The 19,580-nt window shown below is 33.5% G+C and overlaps 4 protein-coding genes across 5 annotated transcripts; 1 reads left to right on the forward strand and 3 right to left on the reverse strand.

Annotated features, from left to right (window-relative positions):
* Nucleotides 1–3,690: 3,690 nt before the first annotated feature.
* On the reverse strand, nt 3,691–7,572 carry LOC101211564 (KIN14B-interacting protein At4g14310). Its single transcript, XM_011652621.2, has 3 exons — nt 5,695–7,572; nt 4,823–5,436; nt 3,691–4,544 (listed from the first exon to the last, which is right to left on the reverse strand). Exons 1-3 carry the CDS (start codon nt 7,447–7,449, stop codon nt 4,010–4,012), a joined length of 2,904 nt encoding a protein of 967 aa, XP_011650923.1. The 5' UTR covers nt 7,450–7,572; the 3' UTR covers nt 3,691–4,009.
* Nucleotides 7,573–9,330: 1,758 nt separating this feature from the next.
* On the forward strand, nt 9,331–11,477 carry LOC101206582 (plastid-lipid-associated protein 6, chloroplastic). Its single transcript, XM_004134004.3, has 4 exons — nt 9,331–9,809; nt 10,310–10,546; nt 10,698–10,824; nt 10,927–11,477. Exons 1-4 carry the CDS (start codon nt 9,519–9,521, stop codon nt 11,139–11,141), a joined length of 870 nt encoding a protein of 289 aa, XP_004134052.1. The 5' UTR covers nt 9,331–9,518; the 3' UTR covers nt 11,142–11,477.
* A 35-nt stretch (nt 11,478–11,512) lies between these two features.
* Nucleotides 11,513–13,488, reverse strand: LOC101211802 (CRIB domain-containing protein RIC5). The gene is made up of 4 exons (XM_004134359.3): nt 12,900–13,488; nt 12,712–12,818; nt 12,475–12,574; nt 11,513–12,372 (listed from the first exon to the last, which is right to left on the reverse strand). The coding sequence occupies exons 1-4, from the start codon at nt 12,955–12,957 to the stop codon at nt 12,005–12,007; spliced, it is 633 nt and encodes a 210-aa protein (XP_004134407.1). The 5' UTR covers nt 12,958–13,488; the 3' UTR covers nt 11,513–12,004.
* Nucleotides 13,489–14,362: 874 nt separating this feature from the next.
* On the reverse strand, nt 14,363–18,009 carry LOC101206827 (glycolipid transfer protein 1). Of its 2 annotated transcripts, none has more exons than XM_031883581.1 (8): nt 17,925–18,009; nt 17,636–17,810; nt 17,163–17,292; nt 16,814–16,869; nt 16,191–16,321; nt 15,513–15,648; nt 14,952–15,083; nt 14,363–14,683 (listed from the first exon to the last, which is right to left on the reverse strand). In XM_031883581.1, the coding sequence occupies exons 3-8, from the start codon at nt 17,278–17,280 to the stop codon at nt 14,648–14,650; spliced, it is 609 nt and encodes a 202-aa protein (XP_031739441.1). In that variant the 5' UTR covers nt 17,281–17,292; nt 17,636–17,810; nt 17,925–18,009; the 3' UTR covers nt 14,363–14,647. The 2 variants fall into 2 exon arrangements, with proteins under 2 accessions (XP_031739441.1, XP_011650924.1); XM_011652622.2 differs by having other exon boundaries at nt 17,636–17,813; nt 17,925–17,939.
* Between the last annotated feature and the right edge of the window lie 1,571 nt (nt 18,010–19,580).

A 19,580-nucleotide genomic window follows, 5' to 3' on the forward strand; every position in this document is an offset into this window, starting at 1 on the left:
TGGTAATTTGAGGTTAGTTTTTGTGGATTTGTCCATTTTCTCTTAACACGCTGAGGCCTCAGTCCGTTTGTCAACGTTAGTTGTTTACCATTATGCCCTCAAAGAGAATCAGCAAAAGACGAAAATGACTAAATTGTTTCTTTGCTATCCTTTTTGTAACGTATTGTAGTAATAGTTTGTCCTTGTGCATTATATTATTCTACTTTCATTATTATAACATATCTTCTAAACTCTTTTAGTTTCATCAATATTTAAATAAATAATAAATGTAAAACAGCAATTAAGTGTTTTAAAATAATCTTTTATTATACCACTTTTAAATATTATTTAGTATAGCAAAATATAATTATTATAATCGTCTAGATGGTTGTTGTTTAAATAGTCTAAAATTATCTTAATTTGAGTCATTGTAACGTGGAATACTAGTTTGAGTCAAATTTAATACGTATGTTTGGTGTAAATTGTCTGAATGTATACTATTTTTGTTCAAGAAGACATGGTCAACAACTTAGCAAAGAGAAAAAATAATTGGTAAATAGTAAATAAATATTTTAAAAAAGATAGATTTTAAATTATGGTATTGTAGTTAATTATAGATTATTATAATAATTGAAAAATCCAATTATTATAATTTAAACCAAAACATCATTCCAACTTAAATAGTTAATCCGCAAAGTTTAGGGTCAAATGCGGATTTTTATTAAAGTTCACGAAGCAAAAAAAAATTATATTTTTTAGGTTACAAAATTATTTTAAAATATTTGTAATACTATTTTAACTTGACATGTATTTGTTTAGAAAGACGAGAAGTTTCAGATTTAAATCTTTTCGGTAGGATGACAACAATTATAATCATAAATATGTAACTCATCAATATTGAAGCTTCTGCTAATTTTTGTTTATGTATAGTTGAGTTAGTTTATTTGATTTTAGATATAACTGTATTTTGTTGTCTTTACCTTTAGCCATGAAGATCTCTTCATCATTATTGCAATTCACAACCTTAAAAATAGATACCCATTACTAACTTTTGGATGCACATTAACTTTACTTCCAAAAACTCTCTTTTCTACTCTCTCTCTCTGAACAATAAAGAAAAGAACATCAATTTACACCTCTGATTATTGTATCATTTCAAACCTCAATTTAATAGATAATGATATGAAGAAGAAATTGTCTTTGTCATCCTCATCGTCACTTTATGCTTTAACTGCTGCAGTATACAGATGGGTTTGGGACTAAATATGAAGAAGAAGAAAAAAAAGTTTTCCAAACCCCAACAGCTGCATTTAAAGAACAAAAAGAAAGAAAGAAAAAGAAACTAAATGAGGGGACCGATAAAGACAGCAATAAAAAAACCTCAAACTTTAACAAGTGAATCAAATTTAAAATCTTTTGTTAAAGATATAGCATGATTTTTACATATGTCAAATTTGATCTTTAAATACGTAGAACTAACATATCATTAATAATTAATATACTATTTGTGGCTTCTTTCATCTACTCATTTAAACAATTACTTGGCAATTTGGTAAATCTCAAAATAGTAACATGAGGTTGGAGAAAATAAGAAAAGGGGACCTCTAGAAACATTACATTTACACACATCTCTAAATGTTACATAATTTTAAAATTAATTAGAGGGTCCAAGAAGCCAAGTTGGGGAAGGGGTAGTTAGGAAAGTAGAAGAAGAAGAAGAAGAAGAAGAAGAAGAAGAAAGGATAGGGGGAGATGTGGAAAAATAGTATACATAGTGAGGGGTTGTTCTTGAATGCTCTTATTTGCTAGAGGAAGTAGACTCGTTTTCATCACAACTCCTAAATATTAAGAGAAAATAAAGTTATATTTGGCCCACACATTTATGTGAAAGGGAAGTTGTCTTTTTAAGAGCTTAAAATATTGATAAAATTAATATTCTTGTTTGTAAAAACTAATTAAAAATAGTACACATATTATTTATATTATATTATTCTTATAGTTAATTGATGCAACTCATGCTGTTAAATTTTGTCACTAAATTTTAATTTGTTTTATCTAAAAAATCGATTCCATAAAATTAAATGTGGTCGATCTCATCAATTAAAATTATAAATTTGCTTAAGTTGTTTAGGAATTTCGAATAAATTGTAAAGTTGTATGAAGTGAGGATATTTATTATGGTTGTAGGTCACGGTAAGAAAAATATTTTAATAATTTAGTTGTATATTCCACTATATAACATAATGCATTTCTTTTTTTGAATTAATGATTATAAATATGGCATATTTATTGTGTCAAAATAAGTTATCAATAATTTACTAGATCTAGTAATTCAAATTCTCAACCACAAAATAAGTATTGTATAATTCATTTTTACACATGAATAACTAATTTAAAGGTTCTTTTATTTGTGCTATATATTATCATAATTAAAGCTATTAACATACATACCTCATAAATTTAATAATTTGTTAAAATAGAAATAGTATCACATGTCACAAAATAGGAAAAAATGAATAATTTACTTTATAAGATAAAAATATAATAGCCCTAAAAGAAATTAGAAAGAAATATATTCCATAAAATATATTAGGTCAATACTAATTGTGTATAATTCATTGAAATTGTTATTAAATAGTCTATAAAGTTTGACATACACTGCATCGTTAATGTATATAAATTTTGAACCTTTTTTTTTTAGTTCAAAGTAAAAATTGAAAAATAAAAAGTAAAAAATTAAAATTAAAATTATCACAATTTATATTATATACAAAACTTATTTCCTATTGTTGCTCTTTTTTTTAGGAATCTTTTTGCAAAATAATATTGTATCGATTCTTTAATGTCATCGAGGAACTTGTACTATTTCACCTTGATTGATTTCTACATTAAAAATTATAAAGTATTTTCGTCCTTATATTGTTAAAGTTATTTAATATATTTGTCGATTCTTAACTTCAAACCAACCTACTTGTCTTTCCCTCTCCATTTAACACCTCATATATTTTGATAGTTGAAATGCATTTGGATAAGAATCAAGCTACTTATTTTTCTCAAGTTAAAAAGATTTATGAAGTGTTTATTTTAACTTTTGAACCCTTTAATTAAAAAAAAAAAAGGGTTTCTTTAAAGCAAAAGAGGCCCTAAGATTTGTTTTGATAATTACTTAAATGAAAGAAAAAAACAGTTTTAGTTTAGTTTTTGAATTTGAATTGAGAATTCAAATGTTTGTTTAAAATAAAGTAAAACAAATAATGTGTAAAATAAATGTCGGAGGAAAAAAATGAACCTAAAACTATGTCTACTCAAGTTATTTATCAAATTTTAAACCCTAAGACAACTAAGCAAGAAATATGTATTTGTTGTTAAAACCGTACTTGTATTTTAATACCATCATCAATTATATTTAAAGTTGTATGTATTATTCAAAGTCTATTTGTAAAGTGGGTGACAATCAATAAGCATAGTTAATTTAGAGAATTATTAACCCTAATAGACTTCTCTTAAATTGGGATAAAATGAGAGTTTAAAACTTATCTTTATGTTTGAGTGTGAATTTGAAAATGCAAGAGAAATTTATTTTGTATTTGATAAAATTCATAATTTATAAAGCATTATTTCATTAAATGAAAATATTTACAAAAATACAATCATATTTTCATAAACTGATTTTAAAAGGAACTAACATGTATTGATATGAACTATACTCACTTTTGAGGAGTAAACTAATTTGGAATCAAATTTATAAGCATCAGTGCATTACATAGGAAAATTGTTCTTACTTTACAAGGAGAACTCTCTACTTTGTCACAAACAGCTTAGATTTCTTAGAAAAAATGCAATGAAAATTTCATCTTTTCTGTATGAATGATGAAGATCCACAAGCAAACATAATCTCATTAACCATAAATAGAGAACTATTGCCTTACCATCTTACATAGGATACTACAAGTAAGACAAAGCATCTTATATAGCTTTTCAAGAAAGAAGAAGCCAAACAGAATTTGGCCACCAGCTCAAAATAATTTACCTATGACAATTGTTTCCATAATGCAGGGCGATCCCTTGATATGAGAAGCGCTCGAGATGACGAATAATCGAAAGAAGGTGAATACAAATCATCTGAACCAACAATTTCCCTGAACACTTGGGAGCCCTCAGTATCAACAGAGGAGGATTGTGAGGCTTCATCATTCAAGGCATCAAATACAAACAGCCCCAATCCACAGACGGCCATGACAAGATTTGAATTCCCCCAAACTTGAGTTACTGCTGTATGATGAACGTGTGCATTGCTTTCTGGCAATGCATAAGTGCAGAAGAGGCCTTGTTTTCTAATAGAGAATTGTTGTACCACTGAAGAAGCCTGCGGCTTCTTTCCTCCTGACCTGGCACTTGAGCAACCAACATACACAGAATCTCCTCGAGTGAACACTGATTGCGCCCCGAGACTAGCTTTTTGTAACTTTATGCCAATTCCTGATGGGCTGCGGAAGTCCAGAATATTTACAGAATCTGTTGTGCAGAATACACCATCGTTTCCTTCTGCTTCAGCGGAACTTATTCTGCATTTCCCAAAGCAAACTCTCTTAGAATCATGGAAATAAAATTGATAGAGAACACAAAAAAAAAAAAAAAAAAACTTTTCAGAAGGAAAAACGGCCTGATGTGAGTTAGCCTATTTAAGGTATAATAAAAACTTACAAATGTTTAATCGTTCAAAAAGTAACAAACTAGGGATAGAATAAATATGTGATCAATTCGAAGAAAGTTTTTCTAAATAGAAATTTCAAGGATTTTCCAAGCAACCAACAGGCTGAGCAGTAAAAATCAAAGCCAGTACCTTTGTCGAACTCCTCCCCCTAATTCAGCATCGGTGTTGTTCACATGAAGAGCAGAAATTTTGTGCCCAGGAGAATGAACAGAGAGCAACGCCTGAGCACTTGTAGAAGCAACATCCCATAGAGATATGGATTCTGTTTCTGCTAAAACTACTTTTCCTCTGTTTCTCCATTGCAAGGGACTAGAATAATCCATCGCCGCCACGGGCTTCTGCACTTCCCAGTTCATAATTTCTTCGCTGTCGCGGACATCAAAAACTTTTACAGTCTTTTGACAGGTAGCAGTTGAAACTATCAGAGGTCCGCACGGCTTATACCACCACTGTTCAGTTTCTGGTACCAGCATATAACCAGGAGCATATCGCTTTTGAACAATGTTATGGGGTAAGGGAGCCAGTGCCGTCCTTGAAGAGGTCATTGCACCCTCGATCTGGAAAGCTCGTACATTCTTGCTGTAAAAATCCCAAGAGCAAAAACCAGCATCCATTGTATTCCCAGCTGACGCTGCTACCACATATCTTCCGGAGCAACCATCTGCTCCAGGAGCACGTATTATCCAGCAATCTCTCCAGATATTGGGTGAGATTCCTGCTGGGGGCTTGTATACAGATTTCTCCTGAAAAGATAACAGAATTTGTAAAGAATAAATCTCAGCAAAGATCTAGCAATTTGTACAATAGGAGGCGCAATCTCAGAAAACTATTTCGGATTAATTATTGAACCATTATTTAATGGGATTAACTGAGTTGTAAATATGAATGAACCTAAATGTTCAGGGTTGTATAAAGAATGGTAACATTTTAGTAGATCATGACAAATGAACATCAATACAGTTAAAAACGAGCTAGGATTCATTAGAGGCTAATCTGCATACCTCTGTGTTAGTAATATCGTAAAATGAGCATGAACCATCATTGTGAGCAAGAAGAACAGCTTCTCCCTCCGACACAAACCATCCACCTGTTGAGGTTTTAATGCCTATTTCATTCATTTGGTTGATGCCTGCATCATCTGTCTCGTCGCCAATCAGGCCTCCTTGTTTATTCTCTTGATCATCAAAATCATCAAGAATCTCGTCACTTGTGAGAATGACCTCGGCCTCTTGCTTACCCTTGAATTGGGTTGATGATTCTTGCAATCCTCCAGAAGTATTTTCATCCATTTCTTGGACTTCACAAAACTCCAAACCTACTTGTTCCGTCCTCATGGTGACTTTTGCATGCTCCCTGTTCAGGGAAGCCAAAAACTCCAGAGCAATTGGGTTCTCGTCAATGGGCATATCTTCAACCTTGACTACATGACTAGGTCCAGTTAAATGAATTTCATTGCTCTGAGAGCTATCCGATGTTGATTTCAATGACATTCGATTCCTGAGCAATTTATGATGAGGAAACAGTCTCTCCTCCAATTCCTTGGTGTTTAAACCTTTAACCGACGTGTTAATCCCTGATTCATTGGTCTCATCCTTTGGCATCATTTTGGTATCTTTCTCGTTTGTACTCATCAATCCCATTTTAACACCAGAACTTACTGCACCATGTCCAATCGCTTTCTCAATCCCAGAAATCTTCTCCTGAATATCTGAAAGTATCAGCTTCGATGAAGAAGTATTATTCAAATCCAACATTTCCTTTGTCTTCTTGATATCCGAAGCGATCCTCTTTACCTTACCCTCCAAAAAAGCAAGTTTTTCATGGAGCTTGCTTGTATACTTGTTACCCGCACAACTTGAATTCCCCTCCCCTCCAATTTGTCCACTCTCGTTGACAATCTCCAAATCCTTCTGTCCAGATTTCTGATTGGACTCCAAACTAGAGTTAACCCTTTGACGATCTGCGCTACTGAACTCGGGAACAATACAAGGCTTCTCCTTGTGTTCTTCATTAACTACAATAACGCTCTGAACTTTCTCGGGAACAGTTGAATTCTTACTATTTTCATGGCTTCTTAATACTTCATCAATACGTTCCCGAGTATGGCTTTCCAAATCCTTAGTCTCAAGTGATTTATCCTCAATTTTCTCCTCATCAGCCAATGGCTTAACCTCAGAAATCCGAATCTTGCTATCCATATTCGTTCGAAGCTTTACATTTTCCTTCAACTCCCTATAAACCCTTAATCCAGCTAGCCCTCCTCCACCCACCATCACATCCAGATCCTTAACTCCCACTTTCTGTTTATCACTCTCAGAACCTCTAACGCGCGAAGCTCTTCCACTACTCAAAGCCGTTAGATCATTCTCCCCTACAGAACCTCTCCCTCGATCAACCGAAACCCTCCGTTCCCTACGAGAATCAACAGAACTCCTAATAAACTCAGAAGGACTAGAACTCCTACCTCTGGGAACCGAAGACGAGGACCACCGAGAACGAGTTTCAGAATCAGAAACAGCAATCGCCGCAGCCTTGTTGACTCGAGGGACGGCACGGATCGAGGGCTTTTGAGTCATGATCGGGAGCTTAGAGGTGGACTTGGGATTCTCTTTCCCAGCGGAGGCAAATCTGGAGGATGAATCGGAATTATTCTTTCGATTGGAAGTAGAAACTGGAGTTAAGGGTTTAGAAGGGTTGATGGTGGGGGCGGATCCGCCGCTGCGATCTCGGAGACGGCGAGTGGATGGAGCAGACATGGGTGGCGTGGAATTGCCGTTGATGATGAGATTGGAATAGGAATCGGAAATATAAAAAAAAAAAGAAGAAAAAAAGTAAATGAAAAATTGGGGATATGAATTTAGGGAAAGAGAAAGAATGAGAAGTGAAAGAAAGAAAGAAAGAAAGAAAGAGAGGGATTTGGAATTTGGATTTGGGCGGGAAATTGAAATTGAAATTCTAATTTTTCATTTCTTTTTCAGCTTTTGTTTTAAATTAAATTAAATTAATTTGTTTATTGCTTTTGTTAACCCAAACGCTCTCTGCTTTTGTCTCTAAGCGTGACGACAAACAATATGTTTTTATGTTTATTGCTTCTTTTCTTTCTTTTCTATTATTCTTTCCATAAATCTATTTTTATTAACCTTCAATCTATTGGGCATTATATTAATTCATACCTCCACGCCTTCCTCAAACGTATTCTCTTTTTCACCGTTTAACTCTTTTAGTTAATTCTCATCAAACGGTTACTCTCCTTTCTTTGTTTCATAATAATCTATCTCTTTCTTTTCCATTTCATTTCATCATCCTTGTAATCATATTTGACTCATTCCTCTACATGTTTTTGTGATGATTTGTTGATCTCTACTGTTGTTGGGATTCATTGGTGTTATTTTGTTTTATGTGAAAGTTCTTTCGTGAGAGTCTTCAAGTATTGTTTACTCTTTGTTGTCAATTACGGTAAGAGAGTTTGATGTTTTGTGTAAACATATCTCTTGATGAGGTTAAATGGTTTTTTAGTATTATTTGAGATACTTGTTAATTAGTCTTTCTTCTTATTCGTTATCTTTACTTTCCTCTAAGAAGTCTATCGTGCGCATGTAGATTTTTTAACTAACTTGGTTGGAAAGAGTCGTAGACTGTATAAAGATTTAGTTTACTATATGTTATTTCTTAGACTACCCTAGCTAGTTAAAGATTATTTGTTAATTTTTTTGCAAAGCGTTCAAGTTTCTTGGATGAGCGTGCTTGTTTTTCATGCCAAGGTTACTCGGGGCTTGCTTCGTTGCTTAATTGATTTGGTCGGGGAAAAGGGCTAAGGTTGCTTGTGATGATGATAGTCTTTGCACATTTGATATTATTTGTTGGAATATTTGTTATTATCGTTAAGCCATAATGTCTTTGTCGATTATATGGGCGGATGCTTCTAGTTTGTGGGTTGAAGTATCTGTCTGATCAAAGTTTTTAAATCTTTGTCTTCATGCTGGAGTTTCATCCTTTGCGTTTGAGATATAGTTTAAAGCATTCGGTTCTCTTTTCTTTTAATCACGAGCACAAAGTTTGTTTGGACATGTCACTCAATTACTGAAGACTCAATCTTACACATTTCACTTTGATGTCAAACTTTTTTGAATGCATGTAATTCTCTTCATGCCAATATGGGTGAATTTCATGTGTTCTCTTGGACTTGGACCTAACCTTTTAATTGTAGAGAGCTAGTTGATTCTTATGTATAGGCTCGTTTAACTAGAATTAAGATTTAATTAGAAAGATAGTGTAATGTGACTCTTTGTTGCTCTAACATGTTTTTGGTGGCTAGATGGAGAGTGTTTGAAGTAAATAAAAATGATAAAGAGTGTTTCCGTTCCTCTAACATATTATTCATTATCATGTATAAATGAACTAAAATTAGAAACACGTTTCATTACATTTACATATGTAAGTAAATAAGAGAAATGAGTGTTTTTATTACAATGAAATCTAGTTAGGATTGATTTGTATTCTCTTGTGTTTTTGTAAATCATCGATGATTAAAGTGTATTTCTTTAAAAAGAAAAAAACTTAGGGAGTTCCACGTGACATTTTTGAATACCAATCATATTGTTCCATTTGCATCATCATCTCCGTCCCCACCATTTCGCTCTCCACTTCTCACCTCCATTGATTCTCATCTCGCGTTGCTCCGTTACAAATCTCATCTCCTCCAATTTCTACAACATTCCACTATGATTTCCATGCCATTCGATTGCTGGCTCATAAATTTTCTCATTTCTTCTTTCATTTTCTCGAGAAACAAACAGTTTCACTCTCCATTCAATCAAACTGCCCCATGGCTGCTCTAGCCAGCTCTCTTCTTCAGTCTTCACTCCAGATCCGTACTTCCGATTCTTCTTTTGGGTCTCTTTTTCCATCTACAATACATCGGATTGCACCCAGTTTCAACCTCAAGTGTTCCCGCCTCCACTCTCTGTTTTCCCTCGACGGCGGACCCAGAAGAATTTTATCTTTGAAATCGGTTTCAGTCAATGTTTACGCGGACCCTGCGTCGGCCTCTCCCTCTGTTGTTGACGAATACCAGGCCAAGTCTGAGCTCCTTGCATCCTTGAAGGTCAAGCTACTGGTGGGTCTTTTATTCAATGTTTCCATTTCCTAATTTGCTTGGTCTTGTTCTTTATTTGAGGTCCTGCTCCTTTTTCCTCTGTTTCTATGGATAATTCGAAAGTGGGTGTTGAGAATATGGGGAGGAGATTAAATATAGCATTAGGTAGAGTAGCCCATCTATCTTAAAAGAGTTTGAGTCTTGTTTTTCCAAGGTCGGATTCCCAACGAAAGGCACAAGCGTCGTGTTAGATTAATAGTCAACGAGCTTTAACTTGTGGGTTTAGCGTGTTAGATTATAGCAGTTCAGACCAAAAGAAATGAAGTTGCTAATATCAACATAGAGATGTATGTATGTTGCAAACTAGCGTGATAAATTTGAGTTTTTGATTCTTGTTGAGGAGGGCATCCCCTTTATCCACGTTTTATAGTTCATATAGCAAACTCTTTGCCATATTCTCTTGCAACTATGATTTCTGGTTCTGACTTGTTAATGCTTTTTCTTCGATTTTTTTATGTCAGACTGCGGTTTCAGGGTTAAACAGAGGTCTTGCTGCTGATGAGGATGATTTACAGAAGGCAGACGAGGCTGCCAAGGAGATTGAAGCTGTTGGGGGGCCTGTGGACCTCTCAGTTGATCTTGACAAATTGCAAGGAAGATGGAAATTGATATACAGCAGTGCATTCTCATCTCGTACTTTAGGCGGTAGTAGACCAGGACCTCCCACGGGAAGGCTACTTCCTATTACTCTTGGTCAGGTGCAGTATTTCTGAGCTCTTTCGTTGGTTTCTCATTGAATGAGGCAGAAACTTCTACTTATTATACATTTTGCAAACAAAACAACTAATGAAAATGTTTGAGAACGATGTTCTTTTTCCTTTATACTGACTTTCAAATTTTCATCATTAGGTGTTTCAGCGAATCGACATCATCAGTAAAGATTTTGATAACATTGTAGAACTCGAACTAGGTGCTCCTTGGCCTCTACCTCCTGCTGAAGTCACTGCTACATTGGCTCACAAGTTTGAAATCATAGGTTAGTCATCTATGTATATGTGCTGTTTCCCTTTCAGTTTTACAATGCAACTGACCATTGCTGAACCAGAATAATGTTCTTGTCTGTTTGGACTGAGATCAGGGTCTGCTAAGATTAAAATTATTTTTGAGAAAACGACCGTGAAAACAACTGGGAACTTGTCACAGCTTCCACCATTAGAGGTACCTCGGATTCCAGATGCCTTGAGGCCTCCGTCCAACACTGGAAGTGGTGAATTTGAAGTCACTTACCTTGACAACGATATTCGAATCACCAGAGGAGATAGAGGAGAACTCAGGGTGTTTGTTATCTCATAATATCATCACAGGCATGATGAGATTTTGTTTGCTGTATCCTCAAGTTCAAACATCGCCTCAATGGAGTCAAAATTTTACGATCCACCATTGTCTATAATTATTAGTTTTGTTATGGACTCTTGATACCAACTTATACTTTAGAGATCAACTGGTGTAACCATAGTCAAAAGAAAAGCACAGACTCTGGATTTTTACATTGTTCACTGTAAGTAGTATCATTGTCTTGATCAGTTTATTGATCATTCAGCTTACAAATGTAAAATGGTAAACTCTTTTGCCCATCTTATCCGCTCCGATAATGGCATGTCGAATAAGAGAGCTTTTTAGGTTCTAAAACATGACTCTAGAGTTATAAAGCTGCAAGATCTTGTGAGGTTAGACAGCTTAAAATGCTTTCATGTAATCCTTATTAACATGCATGGATAAAACAATGGTCAAAAGGGAGAAAGAGAGACACTAATTTAGATGGAAAGAGACTTGTATTACTTGAGAGATGACATGTTTCAGATGCTGCAAAAATATGCAACAAATTTGACAACGTAACAATAAACTCTACCTAAGTGGCTGTTATTGTGACTACAATTGCTTCTGTCAATATCAGTGATTTGTGATGATCATACCACTGCATTGAAAAGGGGGGGGGGTACTGAATAAGTAGAAATTCAAAATTCAGATTACATGTGGGACATTCTTTTGAAGAATGGCTTTTGGTTGGTACATGTTACAAAACAACTTTCTTGGCAATAAAATTATAACTGATTACTGAAGCTAAAATCACATCATCTCCAAGGTAACAAAAATTTGTTCTTACTCAGGCAAGGAACCATTTGAAAGCGGTTTAGTTCCTTGTTTGGAAATTCTGCTCATCCCTTCTCTTCATCCACGGCTTCCAAAACTGGGAGAGGTATGTCTGTTAAGGAGTTATTATCTCTTGATCTTGATGATCTCGTTGATTCACCACCATCAGACGATCCCTTAGATTTCCTCCGATGCGAGTGTTTTGGGACAGGATTTTCTGTGCTTGATTCACCACGCCGACGTCGTGAACTTCGAGAACTACCTTCCTGAGGACCAGAGTCACCTGAAGGGCACGATGAGCGTTGTCGTCTAGATCCCTTCTCCGAGTTTCGCCGATTAGATGAAGAGTCTAGACCTGACGAAGACTCGGACGATGTTTGGCGTTTCGACCTCGGTGCTCGACTTGCCTTTTGCACATCTAGGTCTCCAGACTCTATACAAAAACCATTACTTCTATTACCAGTTCATCAAAATGCAATAAATCAAACAACATTTTACATCACCAATAAGGTAAAATAGAGAGTAGTTTTGGTACCTTGAGTGGGGATATTAGTAGAAGTAAGATCAAGTTCCCCAATAGAACTAACCAAATCGTTTGAGGTTTGAGTTTTTGGTGAAGATTTAAACTCGTTCATCTGCTCAAATTTTGCAAACACCCAAACAAATCCAAATCCATAATCCATAATTCATAATCCAATCCATCAATTTAAATTAAAAACCCAAATGAAAAAAATGGGTTGTTTTTGTTTCATCCATTGATTACAAATCTTACCCAAGTAGGTGTATTGTTTTGATTCCCAGAAGGACCATCCCATCCAATATGAGCAACATGCTTAACGTCAGTAGGAAGACCAATCTGCATTTCTGGTTCTTTCTCATCTGCAACAACTCAATCCATCAATCTAAATCAAAAAACCCAAATAGAAAAATTAGAATTAGAAGAAGAAAAAAAAAACATACCGAAAATCTGTGAAATGTATCTTAATCCTTTTAAGAGGCCCTTTACAGAGGTGGCCATGTTAGCTAATTAAAAAAGAAAAAACTGAAAGCTTAAACTAGCGGAATAGAGAAGGTGGGTAGTAAAAGAAGTGAAAAGAGGTGGCAGGTTTTGATCGACGGTGGCCGGAAAGGGAGGGGATGGGGGAAATGGGTCACCGGTAACCAGTCAATCAAAACCTGGTTGTTTAAGAGAAGAAGGAATTAGGGAAAGGATTTAGAAGCAAGGAAGTTGAAATGCGAATGGAGAAACGCAGATTGATGAGCTAATCTTAGTGCAGTTTTTCAATGGCTGTTTTGTGAAAGCGCGGGAACACCGGTTAGGGAAGAAACTGTACGGCCATTCACTTACGCAAAAATTTCTCTTTTCATTTTAAATCACATCTTTTTTTCTTAACGTTTTATTTATTTATTTTTACTTTTTAGTTTCTAAGGTTGGTGTATCGTATTTCTTTCTCTTTGTTATTATTTGTAATTGGAATACCAGATGGAGTTTTCTCATCCAAACATTTCTATTTTACTACTTCAATTTCAGATTCCTATTTTAAATTTTGAGTTTCTAAAAACAATTTACAAACTACATTCTTTCTTGGTTTAAAACAAGAGACAAAAAGAAAAAAAAAAGAAAAAAAAACTAATGTACTTGTTTTGATTTTTGCTTTTTTAGCAAGAAAAACTTGTTCATTCAGTTCTTATTTTTTATTTAAGATTTTTATTAGAATTTGAAATTGTGGGTCACATTGTTTTGTTTTGTTTTGGTTTATATATCTGATTTTTCTTTTTAATATAAACCTTATGGATGTCTACCAGAATCTCGAAATTTGAAACATAAATCTTTAGGTTATAAAATTGGGTGAATCGAGTGGATTGAATGATTTTCTAGCTATTTTTGTTTGTATATAAAACAAGAAAAATAGTGTGTCCATATTTTGGATATTTTTAAATTTTAAATCTTATAATATGATAACAACTTCGTTGTATTTTCAAAAAAAAAATAATAATAACAATTAAAAACCAATGGTTATAATGAGTATATAACTTTTTTTTTTTTTTGTTAATACTGATTCAATAGATATTTTTGTTAATAAAAAAAATAAAATTGTTTAAGATGATAACTTACTCTTAAACTAAGTTTTATTAGTATTTATGAATCTTAGAATTTACAAACATTTATGAAATGTATTGATATTTAAAAACGACATCCAACCCACCAGTAAAGTTACGAATACGTTAACATATCAATAAAAAGATTCTAATAATTTCTAATAATCATGAACTTCTTTGGATTGAATTTGGAAAAGACATGTCAACTAACGTTCTACTCAACGCACTTTTAGCTCCAAGTAAAGAGAGTTGATTGAAACAATGACAAAATATATGTGTGTGTGTGTGTTTGTGGACAATAGTTAATATAGCCAGAATGATCATATGATAAAAGATAACTTTCCAATATATAAATGTCAGACTCAAAGGTATTTAAAGAGGTTTTTACAAGATTCAAATTCCCGTCAGAAATCAGAATATAAAAAATGTTGATGAGCCCCAGTTGTGATATGGCACACAGCAAAAGCACATACATAATAGAAACATAAGATTATCGAATCAAAGAAAATAAGATTAAAAAGGGATCTCAAATAAGCCATCAATATAAGCGCAAAGAGGAAGTCACAATATAATGGAGAAGTTCATCTTCATTTTCAGCAACTAGTCTCTCACGAAGCCTTGAGATCATCCATGCCAACACTAGCCTGTCAAAAGAGAGAATTTCATTTTTAAAAAAGTGTGAGAATCGCGTTTGAAAGTGTGAAATCAATTGTTAAAGGCATATTAAAAATGCCATGCTAGACATTTAAGATGACAAATTCAATAAGAAAAAGTAAGAGGTTAAATAGACTTGGAGATTCAATCCAAAGCTACATTTTAGGTCGCCGACACCTCAGAAACTTCAGTTAATTGAACTAGTTGTATCAAGTTTGATAGTTTAAGTCAGATCGCCAGGAATTTGGCGAATCTTACCAGAAACTTGTGAATCTCTTGGAGAAGAGGTGAAAAACTTGTACAAAATTTATCTATGTCAGCTTCAACATTGCCATTGCCTGATATAACTTCCATAAACTTCTTACGATCAGGAGCAAGCTTCATGGCAACCTACAATTTTGGTATCCGATTAGAATCAACATATAATTTCTCATAACCCGAATCATGCATTGAGATTAATGATTTACAATAACATCTAGTTAATTCAAACATTATAGATATATTTGAAGCAGTCGAAGGTTTAATAAAATTTGCCACAATTTGAAATGTGAACTCTTGTTATAACTTGATCCTGAGGGATGAGAGTATTAGACCCAAAAGAAGCTTGTAACAGCCAGATTTCTTGAAATAAAAGCATAGGAATATGCTTTGCGGGTTTAGCTAATTACTTCAGTGCTTTTTTAAGTTTCTATTCAATTCCTAAAAGCCCAAGTGAAAGGAAAATGGGGTTGGGGTGCTGCAACTTGACCAAAAATCTCGCCATATACCGAAGAAGGAAAGAATTTCAAAATTATATTCATGGGGGCATCAGAGGATTACACTGAAACTTGAACTGGCGAGCCAACCATGCCACTTTTTCAAGGTCTTGCCATAGGCTTCTGTACAGGCACGAGACATTGCCCAATCCTGATGCTCCAGTAAGTTGCGAAACAGTTCTACCAAGAAATCTATTGCTCTGAACAGGATCAAAATATGCAAGCAGAACCAAAGTGTGTGTTAATCATATTGATCCAAATTTGCAGTATAATCCCAGACTTACGCATTACTTTTTTTAAAACAGAGAGAGAGAGAGAGGAAAAATAGCAATTTGGTTCAATCATTCACACTCAAGCTGCAACTGAAAAACAATTCCTTGAATTGAGAAATACAAAGAGTCACATAGAAAATACTAACTCGCAGGTCATGTGCAATGCAATAAGTTAATAACCAAGAAAACGCAAGTATACACGTCCATAGGCAGAGGGGACTTAGAAAAACTGAAGTAGTTGATATCTCATTTCAGTTGACAGAAAATTATTTGCATCATTTTGATAATCACTTTAAAGTATCTCATGGAAGAAGGTGTGGGCTTCCTCACCAATTCGATTTTAGTTCTGTAGCCTTTAATGGCAAACAAAGTTAAACTTTTACCTGCTTATGTTCAAAAACTTATTTAACATTCAACAGAAGCACCAGAACCAAAATGAAAAAAGCAATTCACTGCAGACATTGTCCAACCTTGTCAACCAAAGAAGACCATTTGTGCAACTGGATGATCCTTTTGCAGTTTTAGTTTCAATCTCAGGTTTCACCAAGTTATACAAGTAGTTGAATCCAGCTGGATTGCTAGAATACTTGGTCTCCAATCTCTACAGATACAAACAGTAAGGTGAATAAAACATAACCGCTACAGAATCTATAACAAAAGCACAGGCATGATTTGATGTCAAAAACTTGCGAACTGGAAAGACATGCATTTGTCTCCCTTTCAAGAGCACAGAAAACACTTGCAGCTGTATATCACAAATGACAAGTGTTTCCCGTAAGTATGAAAGTTGGATGCACATTCTATCTTTTCAGGTACAACACACTTTCCTTTCACTACTTTTTTCAGGTACGTTACTTGTTTACTCCAATCTTATTTGCCAAATAATAAATAAATAAGCTAGTCCTATGTCCAGTTATAAGGATTATTGGCCTACAAATTAAAACAAGATAGACACATATAATTAAGTAAACAAATGCCTAAAGAAATGGGCTCACGGACAATAGGCTGCCATAAACTGGCCTCATAGACAATGATAGTCTAAAAACTTATTTCTTACATAATGAATTGGAAAAAATTATGACGTGAAACTTACCGTTATGTTCCCTCCAATGTCATTTTTAACAAGTGCCATAGCAGCTCCAAACTTGTCTGCATTAAAAGTTATAGACATTAGTTTTGAGAATGACAATTTGTGGTAACCGGATTATGAGATTGCAACTATTTTTGCTTAGTTTCAGTAGGAGTTCAGTTATGATATAAAAAACAACTGAATTTAAAGGTTACAGAAACCTTAAAAAGACAAATCAAGTACTTCAGTCCACCAACAAAGAAAACATAATTCAATTGACGTTTCTGTTTACTCAAAATGAAATCATATGTATCCAGACGCAAAGAAACTATAGACAAGTTTTTAAAAGACGAAATGGATCAGGGAGCTGCACCAATAACAGGCAGAATATGTTTGCAGGCTTCCAAGAATGGCTTGGTCAAAATCTCCCCGGCTTCAGATTTGACATGCTGACTTCCTTCCAAGGCAGGGGTGAACACAGTTCCCTCCATTTTTATACTTTGCTGCATGGAAACAAATTCGTGAATCCCACAAAGAGATCAAACATCCAGAAATTATTAAATTCCGACTGATTCCTTCAGCAGATTAACAGAAAAACAACAAAATAATTCAACATCGCAAAAACAATATAAAACGATAGAACAAAAAACTGCACAGTTGATCAATATCAAGGTAATCACTACTTAAATTAAGCTGAAAACAGTCCAGTTTTCTAATCTGATAAACACATGCTTCAATTCAATCTAGCTTCCGGAAATGCAGGGATAAAACAGAGGAGAAGTGAGATCAATGTAAAAACGAACCAGATCAACGCGTATAAGCGAAAAGAAGAAGTGAAATACATACCTAGAGCAAGAAAAGTTGGGATAGGTGTGATCGGATGAATGAGAGAAGGAAGATGATGGGATTCGAATTGTAGTAGTAAGAACTGAAGTTTGTGAGAATCTGCCCCTCTTCTAAATTTAGCGGTGGCGTTGCTTTCACGAAGCCCAGACCAGAATCTCAACCCTTTTAGATTAGCCTTCTTCAATTCAATCAAAATATGTAAAATTAAAATCACATAATATTATTAAGTTTTTTTTTTTCTTTTCTTTTCTTTACAAAAATCAATTCTATGATGAGAATGTTGATTAACCTGAGGTTTAGGATTTTCAAAGAAATTGGGAATTCGTACCCAAGATCCCTTTTGAGGTCTAGGGTTTAAAAACCAATTATGACCAAAAGTAAATTTAATGTAAAAAATCATGATAATAATTTAGAGATCAAATATTTTAAATAAATGAAAAGCAATGAGTTGATGAGTTAGTAGTCGGCAGCCGGCAAGTACGCAACCACATGCGCACTACGCATTACCCTTGCATGACATTGCAATTTGCATCTATCTATATACCAAGATTTGACACTATATGCCATCCATTTTCTAATTTCAATATATTTTTCTATGTTTCCTATCTTAGGCTAACATTAAAAAATTGCCAAAAAAAGATAAATCAAGATCAATCATCCCATTCATATCAAGGGCAAATCACAAATAAAAAGTTGATAAACTTTATTTCTAAAATGTGAAATATAGGGTGGAAAATGGACCATTTGTGTATAATTTTGTGCATATGTATATATACTTTTTTCTTTGTTGTTTATAACTTTTTAAAAGAGATACATGCAACTAGTTGTAATTCTCTTTTATTTAATAATTGAGATCAAATATTTAAATTATACTAATTTTCTTTTAAGAATTAAAATATTGCTTGATTTTTTTTAATGATTACAAATAGACATATTTCAATAGACAAAAAGTCTATATCCTCTAAGAAGAAAAAAAACTCTCATTTTTTTTTTTGTAGAATCCAAAAACACATGCTACACAAATTCAATTCAATTAGGCCTAAGAGAAGAAAAAAAGAATCAAATTATGAGAGGACCACACAAGAAAAGTGGTTTTTTTTTCATTAAAAAGAATAAAAAAGTAGATATGAAAGAAAGTACCAAGAAATAAAATGAATGGTGGGGAAATGGAAACAAGCGATTATGAAGATGATATTCCTAAGAATAAAAAAATTGGAATTCATATAGTTTATGTCTAATGATAAAGATATAATTATTGAGAATATAACCTACCCATTTTTTATCTTCTAAAATTGAGTTTCATTTTCTTATTATATAGTTTTAATAATAAATAATAGTCAAAATAATCATACTTCAATTTATATCTAAAAGTGTTATTAGTCCATGATATATGGTTTAAATTCTCATTCTTTTTTTTGTTATAATAAAACATTATATATATATTTGCATCAAATATATATAAATTAAAAAAAATTAAATAGACTCGTAAGAAAGGTGTAAATCAAATAACAAAAAAATTTTAAAATAAATTTAACTCACTTCTTATCTTATTCAATTATTTTATCTTGCATGAAATTTTGTTAAGAATAATAGTTTTTATATTTAGAGATCTGTTAAGATTTTAAGAGTGAATTAAGTGAAATATAATGAGTGTAAGTTAATAATCAACTTAAATAAGTTTAAAATTGATAAAATTATGAATACAACCCCAAAACACTTTCCAAAAATAAATAAACAAATAATAAGCAAGTGTGAAAAATATCTTCTTCTTTTTTTTGTTGAGATTACTTTTGGCCAAGCATCTTATTCCCAATACGTCCATCCGATGTATTATGATATCAATGTTGTAAATTTGTTAGGTAAGTAGGTACGTTGCTTGGGGTTCTTTTTCTTGTCTCTTATTTGCCAAAAGAATTTAAACTTCAAGCAAAGTCCAAACTCAAAG

Source organism: Cucumis sativus, chromosome 3 (assembly GCF_000004075.3).
Source record: "Cucumis sativus cultivar 9930 chromosome 3, Cucumber_9930_V3, whole genome shotgun sequence".
In the NCBI taxonomy this organism is placed as follows: domain Eukaryota; kingdom Viridiplantae; phylum Streptophyta; class Magnoliopsida; order Cucurbitales; family Cucurbitaceae; genus Cucumis; species Cucumis sativus.